This window comes from Glandiceps talaboti, chromosome 6 (assembly GCF_964340395.1).
Source record: "Glandiceps talaboti chromosome 6, keGlaTala1.1, whole genome shotgun sequence".
Classification (NCBI taxonomy): Eukaryota; Metazoa; Hemichordata; class Enteropneusta; family Spengelidae; genus Glandiceps; species Glandiceps talaboti.
In genome coordinates this window covers 13280356-13298117 of record NC_135554.1, presented here as the reverse complement: position 1 = coordinate 13298117, position 17762 = coordinate 13280356, and the positions used below count along the sequence as shown (strand labels likewise).

At 34.3% G+C, this 17762-nt stretch overlaps 1 protein-coding gene across 1 annotated transcript in view; it reads right to left on the bottom strand.

Annotated features, from left to right (window-relative positions):
• The window catches only part of LOC144436049 (F-BAR domain only protein 2-like), a 42753-nt gene extending 25739 nt beyond the window's left edge, over nucleotides 1-17014 (bottom strand). The window contains exons 1-3 of the mRNA XM_078124704.1: nucleotides 16951-17014; nucleotides 7303-7394; nucleotides 5878-5952 (exon numbers count right to left, since the gene is read on the bottom strand). Of these exons, the coding sequence (XP_077980830.1) occupies nucleotides 5878-5952; nucleotides 7303-7394; nucleotides 16951-16977 (194 nt within the window). The 5' untranslated portion in view covers nucleotides 16978-17014. The remainder of the gene's footprint in view (nucleotides 1-5877; nucleotides 5953-7302; nucleotides 7395-16950) is intronic.
• Between the last annotated feature and the right edge of the window lie 748 nt (nucleotides 17015-17762).

Here is a 17762-nt window from a genome sequence, read left to right as displayed (position 1 = left end):
TTGATTTCAGAATAACTGGCATTCGTTTTCATTTGCTGAAGGGATGTACAGTAAGTCACATATAGATAAGGGCCGGTAGCTGGCAAAAAAAACCTGGCTACTCTGCAATCTTTTGCCAGCTTCTTTTTGGGGAGAATTTGCTTAAAATTCTTTGTTAAATCAGTATATTTCAATCAGCGGGCAGATTTATGGCTCTTATTCATAGATATAAAATTTTAATGTATTATCATCTACTTATTTTTAACATGACCAGCTACTTTTAAAATTTGCTACATCCCTGTCTTGTATTTTAATCATGTCATTCGTGCGTCAATTTCAGAATGACTGGCAGGATAATACATTGTGTATGCATGACATAATGTTGTATCACCATGGTTACTGTGATAACTAATTCATATCACACACCTGGTTATGAAATTAGAGCTCAAATGCTAGACACTATTCATGTCCAATTCATAATTTACTTCTAATGTGATATACAAATATACAGTGCTGGGTTTCCAATCAATACTTTAATGTTAATGATGTTTTTTTTTTACATTGCATGAATTGTAGTGGTATGATCACAACAATTTTCATCATGGTTTACATCACATATAAACGTATCAATGTCGCACCTGTGAACATTCGTTTCGGAAGGGAATGGAAGGGGGTTTTGTCCAAAACTAACAAAGGTCATTTATTGAGCTTTATACATGATAGTGTGATTGTCCCTAAATCCTATTTCATTTTTGAATTCATTAATCATTTTGGGATGATATATCAATTACACACACACAGTCAGTAATATCATATTTCATATCAATTTTCAATAATCTACGAAATCCATCAAAGATTAACAATGCTGTTACAAAAATAGAAACACTAAAAAATATGCAAAACACAGGTATTATTATATTATTGTGTACGATTCATTCCTTTGTTTCGCAGTATACTTAATTTGACATGTATTACTATCACTATCATATTTGGGAGTGATATTTTGATTGTGTTGATCATTTATCATAACGCTGCCAGGTCATTTTCTGTGAGGTAAATCAATAAATTTCAATCTGACATTGTTTTATGATTACTAAATTTAAATGGTGTGTATCATTTATCACGATATACTATAGTTTAATCTTGACATGTGTCCTCCCACGACTTGCAAAAAAAAAAAAATTTGATTAAATCAGAAATGTTGAAGACATAGGTTTGAGAAACCAACCAACCAACCAATCAATCTATCAATAGCTAGAAACCATACATGTACATGTACCTTACATCTACATCTACATGTATCTGTATTGCAGACGTACAAGCATCAATACTGGTTTTCGCATACGTAAATAAATTTCAATAACTAACTGTACATGTATGTATGTATGTACATGTATGTATGTATGTATGTATATGTACATGTACGTACCTACGTACGTATGTATGTATGTATGTATGTATGTATGTATGTATGTATGTATGTATGTATGTATGTATGTATGTGTGTGTGTGTGTGTGTCTGTCTGTGTGTATGTATGTATGTATGTATGTATGTATGTATGTATGTATGTACATGTATGTCTGTCTGTCTGTCTGTCTGTCTGTATGTATGTATGTATGTATGTATGTATGTATGTATGTATGTATGTATGTATGTATGTATGTATGTACATACGTATGTATTTCAGCAAGCATTACAACTGCACATACATATACATATACATTGTACATTGTAACTACTAGTAATGTTAACTAGTGTGACTACATGTTTCCTATAGGTTTAATCCATTTACTTGCCAAAGTCTTTACAACCAGGGATGTTTCAGCTTGGTGGTCTGTTTGGCATCTCTTTTCCCGTAGGTGCAAATAAAAGGGGCACCTGCCTCACACCGCCAAGTCGTGTGGAAGTTGGGATGGGTGGGGGTGGGAGGTGGGGGGTACCATACTAACATAAACCAAATTTGTACAATGTATATTTAATCTGGTGAGTCTTATGTACATGTACTGTGCAATATTTACTTTTATGATGTACAATATACAACTATAGCATTAAGATCCCTAATATTTCAGTTTAGGTTGCATTATACAATCAATATTAGAAATATACCAGAGGGTCTTTGAGATAGAAGCCCCTAGCACAGTATACATTGTATATTGAACATGTAAGCCAATTTTGTATTTTCAATCTTGTGGGTCAAATGTACTACGGGCATTCAGATTTTCAACTTACAATTAATTTGCATATCATTTCATTTGTTGCACAATGCATACATGAACAAAAAATGTACATACATGTGTGTATGTATACAGTTATGTATGTACATGTACAAGTACACCTGTGCCCATCTTCAGCACTTTTCCACAGTAGTAAGAATGCATGAACATACATGTATATTATATAGCAGTCATTCAATTGGTTTTCTAACTTGTATTTATTAAAGATGATTGATGGTGATCCTACTTTGTGAATATTCATAAATACCTAATGATGTAAACATTCTGAACTGAGACCATCCTTGTATTCAATCTTAGCCCACAAATGTCAGTGATACACATGCAGCAACCGTTGCAGAACTTATCTCATGTTTATTCAATTCCCTACTCTGGTACATGTACACGCACATGTACAGGGTACAGCCCATTTCACATTACCGTTTAGCAGGTCTGTCTGATACAACCACACACTAGTAACCAATAAAGAAACTGCATGATAACGTGTTCTGCAGTAAGATACAAATTTAGCAACATTGTAATTTCTTGCTACACATGTGTACACTTTGTCTGAACGAAATAAACCACACTGCAACTGGACTCAGTCGCACGGGCACCAGTGTTTTGATATCTAAATTTGATATCTGTGTACATGTACAATGGCAAGTTAATTAATTTCATTTAGACAAATGTCACAAAAAGACCTATTCATTCAATCTTGATATCTGAAAGTGTAGCATGTGCAGTTTCTTATTTATTTATACGTGGTTGTATTTTTTAAAAAAGCCAGTGAACACTAACCTGCATGCAATATGCTGTAAGTTTTACAATGGTTATAAATTGTAAACATTCTCTTCTGTCTGTTTTTGAAAGGTTAACTACATGTACTAATGTAAGTCATTACAGTCTGGCTAAAAATATATAACTCAAAGTAATCCTGACTATAAATCATAGTTAATTTTACAATTTGTAATGAATATGGTCAAACTTTTGTCAATATTACAATAAATTCTACTTATATTTGCACTGGCAAAGCCACTTATAATTTCAATTAATCATATGGATTTCGTCAAAAACACTTATGAATATCAATCAGGTAGTACATCATAAATTACAAACACTGGCGACGTGTGTATTACCGGATGTCTCTCCTTGCTGCATTCCCTATGCATGACGGCATGTTGTGGGGGGGGGGGGGGGGGGGTTGGTTTCGTATCATGACAATATATGTATACACATTATTGTCAATTTACATGCACAGGACAAGACAGGCACCTTGTTGTGGCTTAGAAATTTATATTCACATGTACATGTAGCTGTTTCATGTGACAGCATATTGGGGCAAATGACAGCTGCCATTAATTTACACGACATTATTGAAAATATGTACAACTACAAATCATCTATAATGTATTTGTATGCATGGGATAGGGTAACCGGTCATGACTTCATTATATCAAACACATCACCTAGGCCAGGGGGTGTGTCTCTTGTCACTTAGTCAGTGATTGATGATCTATCAAAGTATGATCTGTACACATGTTCATTGCACTTTTTAGGAAAAGTACATGTACATGTATGATGCATACACACTCATACCTGTGTGTACCATGCACAAGCCAAGTTGAACAAAAAATATGCAAATTTTGCTCTGGTCATTCTACGTCATGGCAACGCACATCTACATGTACATTTTGTATGTCACGACGATACATGTCTACATCACTGATTCTGCTGTGTTTGAAATATGAGTCAAAACATTCAAAATTGCCATTACTTTCTCTGATTTTTCTTTGATACTACTGGCGCTGGTATAATTATGTTATTCTCCAACATTTTTCTTCATTCAGCCAGAAAATACTCATGACCTAAGGCTTGTCACTATTTGTCTAGTGACTAGTAGTGACAAAGGCCCCCTAGGTCACAAGTATTTTCCTTGGCTGAATGAAGAAAAATATTGGGAAATAACATCTAAATGTAGAGTACATGTGTATAAGTTGACAGATGGATGACATCTGTACCGTGTACATTGTACAAGTACACAGTAATATTTTTGACATTTACATGTACCATAGCCAATAAATTTTTTACAAACTGTACAAAATCTTGCTGGCATCATATCCTTAGAACTCTAAAACCTGATTTCAATCAACTTAAAAATACATCTATACATGTACTCATGTTACATTGTATTTGGATTTCTTCTCCAACTCGTCTCCAAATAATAGTAAAATGAAAACTTTTTAACACATATATTAAAAAAATTTTCCCTTAACAAATATGTCAAAAAAATAATACTGTACAAACCATCTACATGTACACTATACTTCACCCACTGCCTTGTTACCATGGTGACTGTAGACTATCTAATTATTCACTGTACCTTCCTATACAATTCTCAAGGGTGTAATTAACATTTACAGCATGTACATTTATACACTGTACAAGAGTTGTTAATGTCTGTTACAAAATAATTGTAGACCAGGATAATCAACATTAGCATAATTTGGGTTTTATATACAGTGTCCTGTCTGGTCATAAATAATTGCTTTGATTTAGTGTCGACACATGTAATTTTAGTAGCATCTGTACTAATAAATTATATAATTTATGTTGGATGTGATCAACTATAGAATACAATGACTTGCAGGTATAAATGTACACACGTGTATAGGTTTGATGTGACTTACATGTAAATTTTCGAAGCTCTGACTGTCATAATAACCCCATTACAGCAGACATAACACACACATTTACAAATATGAGTGAAGAAGGTTCATTTCATGGCAGTATGAAAGAAACTTGTCTTAATTTTAAGAAACGATTTCTTATTTGTGGTTAGGTGCAAAACGAAAGAGTCAGAAATAATCACTTTTGCGATAATATGAACATGAGACTTAAAATGTCTGAAGAGAATTCTTTGATGTCAGTTTGTGACAATATCAGTCTAGTTCCTGACGACTGACCGTGTTCCTGACGACTGACCGTGTTCCTGACGACTGACCGTGTTCCGATTTTACACTACGTTACCTTCACACATGTGATGTAATGTGTGGAGATAGACATCATCATGTAAAATCGGAACACGGCCATCAGGAACTAGACTATGACAATATGTACACGTAATTTATCAAAAGAGAAAATAGAAGGCTTCTTATTACGTAAGGGTACTATGTAGGCATACAGGACCATGAACAAGATTAAAGTTATCCAAAGAGAGTCATTGGGGTAATTTTGTCACAGTGTGAACAAGACTATCACCAAACGACAGAGAAGTCTTGGGGTCATTTTGTGAAAATGTGAACAGGACTAATGTTATATCCAAGACAAATCACGTATTTATCATTTTGTGACAATGTGAACAGAACAATATGCAGTGTATCACTATCTAAAAAGAAGTCGGGGGGGGGGGTAATTTTGTGAGTGTGATCAAGACAAAACTTATCAACAGAGGACTCTTTGGGCGTAATATTATGACACGAACCAGATTAAACTTATCCATATCATCCTGTAGTATCGACCTTGAGACATTCATACCCTGATCAATAACATTATCAGTGAGTGCTGTAACTTATTGACTTTTTTGTCAACTTGTCTCTGAGTGTGGTTTATGATTATCTGTCATTTAAAAATTATGATGGTTATATTTAATAGCTAATGACAATAAGTCACAAACTGCGAACTTACCCGAGTAGACTATAATTGCTTACTGTCTTGGCCAATTTACTCATATTCTTGGAGTAATTTTCTTCCACATTTGCCCTGTGGGTAAAAAAAAATCAAAGTGACAAATTACTACTACAGCTGTTATATTACCATGCAGATGAATGGATGCTGCTTGCTAGATGACTTGGACTGACTGTAAAATAAAAACACTATTATCGATTTCATTTGAAATGGCAATATTAACGCTTGTCAAAATCTGGCAACATTCATCATGTTTTGTTTTCATCTGATAGGTTTAATACTAAGACTTTTCTCCATACAATGTTCAAACAAGAGGGCACACAGATTGGTTGTTGATAGGAAAAGAACATCTAGGCCTAACAAATAAAATTGTGTGATTTTGATTACGCTCAATTGTAGAATATGTGTGGTAGGTAGATTTTTTTTATATACATATATATATTTGTGTCTAGTTCAAATAGTTATGTTTCTGTTGTTTTCCATTTCTGGTCTCTGTGTTATTGGTTTCTTCTCATCAGATGTACAGCCATTACAGATTAGAAGAACAGTTTTATAGTGTCTTTTTTAAGTTGATGTCAGATTCTGCATCCATTAGTTCTTGCGAGACTTTTTATTTTATTTATTTTTTCTCGAATGCATAAAAAAAAGTTTAGGGTCCCTGTCTGCTTGAAAAACTACATAAATGTAGGTGGTCGGGTATTAACCAGAACCCCCCCCCCCCCCCCCCCCCCCCCCAACATTTTTTTTTAGGCCTTATGCTCTGATCATAGCGGGTTTGATTTTTGCATAAAAGTTTAAATGAATAGGTTTGGGATACTCTGGAATTTATCAATAACTGTATTGTGAAAGATATCACAATGTTGGCAGTACTTGAGTGTTACAGAAGATAGAAGAGTTGAATTTGATAAATATATAAATAATGTGATTGTTGGGGCTGTCTTTTTTATGGCACGAAATTAATTTTATGGTGAATGTAAATATATCTTTTTGGAAGAGAAGATGAACCTGCCTGATTGGGAGAAGGCAGCGGGAAGTATGCCAGTGTGGGAACAAGGGAAAAGGAAGATGGACATGCAGTATTTCTGGGCAATGGACAATATTGGATCCAGTGGGAGGGCATGTTGTCAAATGTTATACATGTACATTTGTAGCAGGACGGCAACTACATGTAGGACCAGCTTTCACCTGCCATTTCAATCATTGATATACAATGTATACATAAACACAGTACATGTCAACATAGTTCAGTAACTATTTGTTTTTCATTTTAAAAAAAAATAACATCAGAAAATGGATAAAAATGACTCACTGGCTGCACCTATGTATGTGTACCTACTGTGGGATTTGGACCCACGCTTTTGTGTGTGAATTGGACTATTGCAGTGCTGTATTTTCAAAATGTTGAATTTTGAAATGTTACTTTACCTTTCTCTGATGAAGTCTGCCAGCTCCTTACCAGTACTCTGGCCATGTTTCATGTTATGATATAACACATCAAAACCTTGATTCTTTTCCCCCTGTAGTAGGAAAACAACACAAAACGTAGCTTGAGAAATCAATCAATCAATCAATCAATCACAAGATCTATATATATATTATGTACATGTAGAGCTGATATCCAGTGTGGAGTAATGTTCTATGGGTCAGCTGAATGATGAAAGTCAGTACCATACATGTACATACATGCATGCACGCACACACGCACACACATACAATGTACATACATGTCATTACTACATACATGTACATGTACAAATGTACATCATTATGCATGTACGTTTCAGATGAAAGATTACATGTAGAAAGTTTTGAGAGTCTTGAAAATCAAGTAGATGTGTCTTGATCATGATGTCATATTGAAATGTACATACAAATGTACAACTTGTCAACATGTATCAACAGTACATTTTGATGCATTGTTGTTTTCATCCAAAATGTAAAGTTCTGTATTTCTTTACAACTCCTGCCTGACACAGATTGTCAGTATACAATGTCCATATATAATGAAAGTGTCAGATAAATACATGTACAAATGTACTTCTGTTGTATGTTACATACCATGTTAAAGTACCCTGAAATACATGTACATACAAATGTATTATATGTATACAATTGTACTCAGGTTAAAGTTGTGATTGTGAATTTCAAATGACTGAACATAACGCATCATTCATAATGACAGAACCCTAGATATACATGTACATATTTGTATAATTGCCAGTGTGGTGTGCTCAGGGCAATGAACAACTCATTCCTTGTAAACAACTCATTGCTTGTGGTGTTCTCTCTGTCTGTCTGTGGTTGTACATACACGACCGTGGTGAGCACTGAAAGTCAATATCTGCAGTGTGATGTCTAACAGTAATACTTTCACAAACCACATGAAACTGCAACCATTGAACCAGGAGTGCAAATGTACATCTTTTACATGTATGTACCCACAATGGCACTCCTGTTATTGGGTTATATAATTATCATATACATGTACACATGTATGTACATACATTTTGTACATACAACATGTGCATGTGTACATGAATGTTTATTAAAAACAGCAAATGTCATAAAAAGTACAAATGTGTGTTCACTAGAGTTTGTGTATATGGAACAATCTTGTGCTCATTTGCATACAGGTACATGTACATTTGTACATACATGCACTAATATCTTCAACATGCACTGCATTGCAAATACCAATAGCGCGTATAGCGTACATGTACGTACATGTACACATGTATGTACATGGCCATCAGTGTGCCCTGCAGATGCACAGATTCATTGGTATGTAATACATGTATGTAATACATGATATTGTAGATACACAGTGTACAACTATCACTTCATAAAGTTTAAAGGATCATATCAAAGTACCTTTACACACCTACATTTGTAGATACCATGACATTTCAATTTGATACATACATTTGTATTCCATACATAGTATATAGAACAAGTACTCAATAACACCTGTTACTGAGCTGACTTGGTGGTGACTATAAAAATTAATAATTAAGCAATTCAAATAACAAAAGTAAATATTTACATATCAAGGTGTCTCCATTAGGATTAAAATCCACATGCTGTACATAGGGTAAGTAAGAAGAACGTTTGATGGATATGTTTAAGTCTACTAGAAAATAATATTTTAAGTTGTGAGTTATCCCAAGGACATCAAATTTATAAATTATACAATGGGATTCTCAACTCTTATCCCATCTGGATGTTTGTTATTTGTGATCATCAAGTCAAGATATACAAAAGTATATTGCAATGTTATTGTACATAACAAGTGGCTGTCGAACATGTAAGAGTTTAAAGCCACACTACATAGCTGTAACTGGAACCTTTTTTGAAACTGTTTTAACGACTCACTTGACATACATTTTGTACCATACACTCTGAACAGTACTAAATCACCTGTGGTAAAACATACATTGTACCCATACATATACATGCATGTACATGTTGTATTTGTAATCTGGCTACAAAAAGTCCACTCAAATTGATTTTTGGGTGTGCACCCTAAAATCACCATCCAAACACAGTCATGATTTCACCTATCACTGTACTATTTAAGTATAAAATCAACCTGTAATTAACACTATGGCAATGTCTAATTATTGCTATTTTAACCTATTCAGTTCAGTAAACATGTATTGCCGGCTGTCTGATCAAAACGAGGTAACAGCTTTATTACAAATCGACTAGACCAATAATTGATTGAAAGGGAAAACCAATTTTTCTGTAAAATAAAATAAAATAAAATAGAATCTTTCTGAGAAATCATCATGTCTACAAATATCTGTTATATATATATATATGTAAACCACTTGACTGACCTATATGTGTACATTTGTACATGTATTTGTGCATCAAAGCAAAGCTTGTATATAACATATATAAAAAGTACATGCACTGTAAATAAATTTTCGCAATATTTTTTTTTTACAATAAATGATTAATCAGCTGTAATCACGCATTACAATAGTACATGTTCACACGTTAATTCAGTAAGTTTACTGCTCTTGGCGAGAACACATTGCAACATATTTTCCTATATTCTGTCACACAACTATTTTCATTACCCACATTTTTATCCTAATCTGATATTGACCTTTGACATTGTCTATTCTTTGACAGGAAACTAATCAAACTTGTACTTGTACAATTTAAAAATAAATACAGTATATGTACTTTTATAAGTATATACATGTATACAATGTACCCGTATATCCCAGTAAATAAAACAAAATTGCAGGTACAATGTAAAATGAGTAAACTTCTCCTTCACTCAATTACACATCAATTTTCAAAAGGAAGTGTATTTCTTTACTGAAACTAACATTAACAGTATATTCATTGATGATTTGTCTAACATTACATTTAGCAAATTTACTGGTCAATGCTACTAAGCGTGTATAAACTTTCACTTCCCATTAGAATTACACTTGTACTTATACACATTTAGCTGATGTAAAATTGTCAAAATGTACAAATACATGTACACCTCAAAAGTAAAATGAAACTTGCATTATGTAAAAAATCGACATTAGTCTAAGCACGAGCCCAGCTAGTTCTTATCAGTATTCAATTTACAGCAAAAAAAGACCAAGTGAATATAACCACTAATTCAGTACACGTACTACATTTATGTACTTCCTACAATACAATGTACATCAATTTTTACTGTATTAAAGTATAGAAACTGTTAACATGTACACATGATGTACAAATGTAGACCCTACACTGAGATTTATGTACTACATGTACTCTGACAACTGAAGTCTCATTTACTATTTAATATAGACACAAAACTAAAACTACAAATGTAATCATTGGATGTGGTAGCCCACACAAGTGGGTGATACTGATAGTGATAGTGGTGCTTGTTGTATGAAGCTAAGGCCTAATAAAAAACTGTGTGGTTCCAATTACGCTCAATTTTAGAATATGTGGGGTAGGTAGATTTTTTATTTTATTTTTTTTTAAATATATTTTTTAACGTACAAACATGTATGTGGGTGTCTAGTTCAGGTAGTTATGTGTTCCGTTGTTTTCCATATGGTCTCTGTCTGTGTTATTGGTTTCTTCCTACCAGATGTAAAGCCACTACAGATTGGAAGAACAGTTTTAATTATGTTGTCTTTTCAAATTGATGTCAGTTTCCGCATCCACTATTTCTTGCGAGACTTCACAATTTTCGCAATTTTATTTATTTTTTTCTCAAATGTGTAAAAAACTGTTTAGGGTAGATGTGAAAAACTACATGTAGGTGGGAGTCAGGTACATGTAACTGGAATAACCATTTTTTTTTTTTTACACCTAATCACCCTGTAAAAAAGACAATGTAAACATTTGGAAGTCCCCAGAAATGTACACTGTAAGATAATGCAGATCATTGCCATGCTAATGCAAACATATCTAAACCAATGTCCATTCAATAGTTTACAAAAATGTACATCAACATGTCGCAACAATACATGTAGCTTTAGTCTGTGTCTATTGAGACCTCAATTGCTAGATTCCTTTGTTCTTACAATAATATGTGTTCACTAATTTTTGAAAAAAAAGTGAAAAACCAGCTGATTCAAAAGAAGAAATTGTTGTGCTACTTCTACCATGCAAATAAGCCTTCATTAATATGCAAACCAGTTTCTGTTTCTATTCACAGGCAAATCAGATTGCAAAAATATGCAAATTAATCATCTTTAGATACATGTATACATATGCTGATGAAGGCTAACACAGATATAGATCAGAGACTGTCTGCACTGCCATCAAGACAGACATGACATATGAGACGTTGTCTCCAAACTCCTTACAGCTAGACTGCAAACAGGAAGTCAACAGAGGTTATTCCTTCATTTGAATTTCAATGCCTGTGATCAAGTTTCCTCTCCCTATCTCACTTACATCCATACATGTATGTTAACAGTTTTATTGGTTGTGGGTCTCTTATACTGTTGTGATCAGAAACTATGATTATGTTCATAAAGGTGTTATTAATATCATTATTCTTGAAACACTATTAGCCTAGAATATTTTGTAAATACAATGTACAGTATGGTGGAAATTAAAATAATTTGGATTGTACACAATGATTAAAGGGAAAAACAAAGCTGTATTTGTGCTTAATATGTAGCTACATTGTAGCCTGTGTATATGATATTGTACCTGTTATGTTTATGATTCCACTCCATGTATTCTCGTTCTTAATTTTATTCAGCCTGTTCTTGTAATATTTCTTTTGTATTGCACTGATATTGTTATTTTAACCAAGTCTCCAAAGTTTATAAATTTAAAGGGGAACACAACTAAAGGAAATAAAGGTATTTTCATTAAACTATGGGTTCTGGAGAGTCATTTCATGATTTTAGATCACCTAGAATTACTTGTGATTTCAGAGAAACATCAAGTTGAACTTGTGCCTTTTATAGGGTATCTTTGCTAGGGGCCCACATTGCCTCATGTGGGAGTCAGCAGAAATGATTATTCATCGTTGAACAATGAATATTCATGACTCTTATGTGCTTATTCCCTTCAGCATAAAACATCACTCGTGAATATTCATTGTTCAACCATGACTATATTATTAATCTAATTTCTGATGACTCCCATGATGCAATGTCCCACAGCAAAGATACCCTACAAAAGCACATACACAAATGTACAAGATCAACTCCATGTTTCTCTGAAACTGCAAGTAATTGTAGGTGATGTAAAAATCATGAAATGACTCTCCAGAACCTAAAATAGTTCATGAAAATGTCTCTATTACCTGGAGCGGCATTCCCCTTTAAATTTATGATCTTTGGAGACTTGGCTAAAATGACATGTACATGTATGTATGAACAATCAAAATTAAATTATTGTATTTATAAATATTAATATAAATACAAATGTAAGCTACATGTTAACTTCTTATGCTTCTTCGGTATATACATGTATATTTTGTTTACAACTTAATATACATCACACATACAAACTAAAACATGAAGTGCCAAGAAACATAGCGGGAACCAAAGGAATTATAACCAGGTACATGTATAATGTATACAATATCAAATCCTTTACAATGTTACTGTAGTCTGCTGCATGACAGTTTCACTTATCTTTTTTTTTATGACAAGCATTACACTTGCACAAAACAGTATTTGTCCTGGACTTAACAACATCCTTCATACACTTTTACACCAATTCTAGCTAAACATTAACTCCCCTTTAACTAATTGAATGCTAAAAATACATGTAGTGTATACACAGACTACACTACAGTGTTAGTTACAGACCATTTCAAGCCATCTCAGTATTCCTCTAACAACTGCTTCAACTTCACACTATTAGTATAATACTCAATCTCAACTCATAGAGTCATAGCTCCTTGTTCTCTATTAATATGCGTGACTTGAATTTTTCATGAAAAATGTTATGGATTACGACAACATTTGTGAAAGTCTACTTAATCATTACAGATCTTAAATATGACACTACTGCAGACGTGTCAACAACTTGTGTCCTCCATTCCAAGAAAAGACGCCTTTTTTTTGTTGGTCAAATGATAAAACGTGTCACCACACACACACAGAGGGATACAAATACATGTATACGACAGGAGAACACCAAATACTGGCAAGTCATAAGACATTCTATACATGTACAGTACATCTGGGGTACAGATACATTACTCGTCCATGTACAATATGCCAAATTGGCTTAGAAGGTATCTACATGTAGGCAGTCCAATAATCAAGTTATGATGTGGGAACCAGTTCCATATTCATTTGTGATAAAATAATATAAATTACATGTATAATCACCATTTATGCAAAGTTCAAACATTCATAATTATGATAATTATGATATATTACATACATGTAAACTTCAAAAGAGCATTACATGTATACAGCATCAATAAGGGTCAGATGTACAATACAGAAATGCAACAATTCTAGCTTTTCATCAGACTTCACTTTGGGGTGGTGACGGCTTATACTGGGTACGACAAGTACATTTTTGTACAGTACAGTCATACATTGTACATGTATCTTCAATCCATCAGAGTTTCGAGTCTGAAGTCTTTAACTACACCATGTTCATATTATCATTATTATCACTATTATTAATACTTTTTTATGATGTTCTTCTGCTATATTACACGTGTTCAATATTCTAAAATCAAAGACCTGAAGAGCAGCAATATATTGTGCATCATGCTTTGTGTACATTTAAAAAAAAAAATTACCTGCAATTGGAATTATTATCAGTTTGTATTTATTATTTTCTTTTAAATTACATTTACATGGGGGAGGGGGTGAAAACCCTTTACACAGAAATAGATTACATGTATCTCACCATTAAACAATTACCAGGTACATGTATTTTGATGTCAAAGATTATCTGATATAGATAATCAATACTGTAGGGTCAGTAGGGTTACTGGAGCATACATGAATTTGAGTAGTCTATAATATATACATGTACATCATACTGTACCATGGCTTGAAATTAACTTTTTTTTCTTTGATAGTCTTAGTGGGCTACCAATTTCAGAAAGTGGTAGCCAAAGGATGGTGACCAATAGTCCCATATTCCTGAACTGAAAACAAAATTCCTCTATTGGGAATATGTTTGTTATTAAAATACTTTCATGTCTAGTAAATATTCCATCCTTTAAATCATTGCATAATCAGTGGTAGCCTGACCGGGCTACCAGCTGCAATTTATGGTAGCCCCATGACAAGACTTGGTCGTTTGTGGACACTGGGATCAGGACTACCATTAATTTTGAGCCCCGTGTAATATTGTCAGGACATTAATATCAAATCATCTCATTGTCAACTCATACACATGTATATGTTGTAGTACATTGTACATCTGTACAAACCTATCAGGCCTAATTTAAAAAAATTGTGTGGTTCCGGTTGCTCTCAATTTTAGAATACAAAATGTAGGTGGGGTAGGTAGATTTTTTATTTTATTTTATTATATTTTTTTCCACGTGTGAGTGTCTAGTTCAGGTTTTCCAAATGGTCTCTGTTGTTTATTTCATCCTATCAGATGTACAGCCATTACAGATTGGAAGAACAGTTTTAGAGTGTCTTTCTTTAAGTTGATGGCAGTTTCCACTTCCACTATTTCTCGTGAGACTTCACAATTTTTGCAATTTTATAACATTTTTTTCTCGAATACATAATAAAAAGTTTAGGGTCAGCAGTGAAAAGCTAGGTGGGGGTCGGGTAACCGGAACCAAAAAATTATTTGTTTAGGCCTCATCAGTCGCTTTTCATACCACAGTGAATTTGCTTGATAACAGTACAGACTGAATTGCATTTGAAAAAGGTGTATAATTTACAAATGTACATAAATTTGCATGTTTGTAATTTACTAAAGTGTCACAATTATTTGGTCTAAGCCAGTGTTTATGTAGCTGATCTGTGTCTATGATAAATGTAGCTCTCACCTAAGCTGTTATCATTGAAGGTGAGAAAGTTTTCCGTCAAAATTTGATTAGAAGTGTGAAAATGAAGTTAAGCAATCACATTGACCTCAGACCCCCCCCCCCCCCCCCTATGAATGAAGTTCGCTTATCAAGCCTGTGTGACATTTTGTGACCATCCATAAGTGATGAAGCGATCAGACACTGACAGTGATTTTGTACTGAAAGCAATGTAAGTGATAATATATAGCTACCCTGTTGCACGGTTACGAAAATGGTGTACATGTATTCGTATACTAAATCCATTAACTGAATGGTATCCAAATTGTGTCAAAGTTCAAACAGGTAAAATCTGTTGAGTAACGTAGTCTGGCTAATCAGAATAGTACATCTGCAGTATAGTGGATTACTCATGGCCAGCACTACAAATCAGGTTACTCAGGGAGCCTAATCCTATCCTTATCCAGCCACTGACCCCCTGGTTTGATTATAAATATAGGTATATGTCACAGCTGGTCCATCAAATTGTCATTTTGTAATGGGTAAGGAGTGGAGGGGGGGGGGGGCTGTAATACTCAATGAAGGCAGATGTGTACATACATGTAGAACAGGTAATGCATTATTAATGTATGTGTGTGTCCTTGTAATTTGAATACCATTCATCTACATAAAATGAGGAATGCTTATAATGTATACAAAACTCAAGGTCAACACACTACATGTATACTAATTTAACATATTAACCTGTACAGTTAATTAACTTTGAATCAATAAGTGAATAACAGGCTTGTCCTTACCTTTTTTAAATTATAGTTGTTTTGTCGACATTTTGAAAGGTGGGGTTTGGACTATTGAACTTCAGCTGATAAAAAACAAACAAAACCTTAACTCGTTACCTACCTACATGTACCCCCCCCCCCCCATATTATTTTAATTATTGAAACATTTATTCATGAGGTATTGCACTTTGACTAGGTAACCTATAAAGGGATGATAGTGGAAGGAACGCTATCACACAACAGTTTGAATTTTCCACCATACGAGCATGATACGACTCTTAGTCTTACGAGTTACTTTTAATCAATACCTAAAATGCAAATCAATTCTTGAGATAAAAATGAAACGTTCGTAGAAATGTCACAACTCTGCTCTTACAGCAAACACTGGCTGACTTCAAGTATTACTGTTAGGTGTTGTCGGCCTACGCCCCCTCTCACTGTCTCAGCTTACTGATTCGCACTGCACTGTATCACATCGGCCCATGATTGATACGAACTGCACTTTCGACTGAGACATGAGATTGTTCACTTCAACACTTCATGATCACCGACAATTTAAATGTGGTTTATTCGTGGAAGGGGTGATATAAAAGCAACAAACCTTTAATCGATAGAATATCGGTTTGGAAAATATAACAAGCCGCGCTGATCACCATATGCCTGTCTCCCGAGTCCGACGATGATTCAAACTTTCTGCCTACAGTCAGTAAAGATCCCAGACAAATTTTACCGGTGTGTGCACTTGCAACCAGGTCATGTCAGAATACGGTTTTTATCACGAAATAGCGTGTACAGGTAATCAATGATAATGTCTATGGATAGCGTATTTTATAAAGTTCGGCAATCGCTTATACTTACCCAAAAATTATCCACAAAGCACGTCATTTTGCCAACTTGATCGATGTCAACGAAGATCACAGGATTCTGTGATCTGTGAAAATGGCGTTCAGTATTTTGATTAGTGTACGCATGCGCAGGGTGGATTGAAACGGAAGTGAGGTATTTCTGTCTATCCTCTTCGTCAATGAGTTCACCAGTGGGTCAACGGATTACAACGTATGATCATTTATATTGATTCAAAAGTATCTATTTTGTGAGCAATTATCGTGTCGACAAATATCAATCATGAAAATATCAAAGGGTGTCGAAATATGCTATGAGGTGTATCATTATGAAAAGTTTCAATGATGTAACTATTTTAAGACAAATATGTTCTTGTAAGTTGTAAGCCCCCTGTAAGCCTGACTAGGGTACAGTAGAGTACGGGGGTGGGGGATTACTTTGAAAACATTTTTTCCCTAGGCCCCTTCCATACAGCATTATTTAAATGCCCATCCTCATTGTCAAAGTAGCAACATTTCGAGCGCTCCCCCCCCCCTCCCCACAGACACATACCAGTACCTCACACTAGGTAGTGCTCAGACCGTGGCGGTACGGCCACGGGGTGGCGGAGCAACTTCAAGTTTTCATCTGTAAAGATAATGTCTATAAGCTTAGTGCATAGTGCTGTGCCCCTTTATCATGTAGAAACATACGTGTATGCATGACACACAGTTTCGGCAAGGTCCGGTAATTGAATAATGATTGACTTTTACATTTGTGAAAACTTTTGGATTCCACTTAGTGTCTAAAATGATAACTGGCCGCCTAATTTTCAACTGTATGCCATG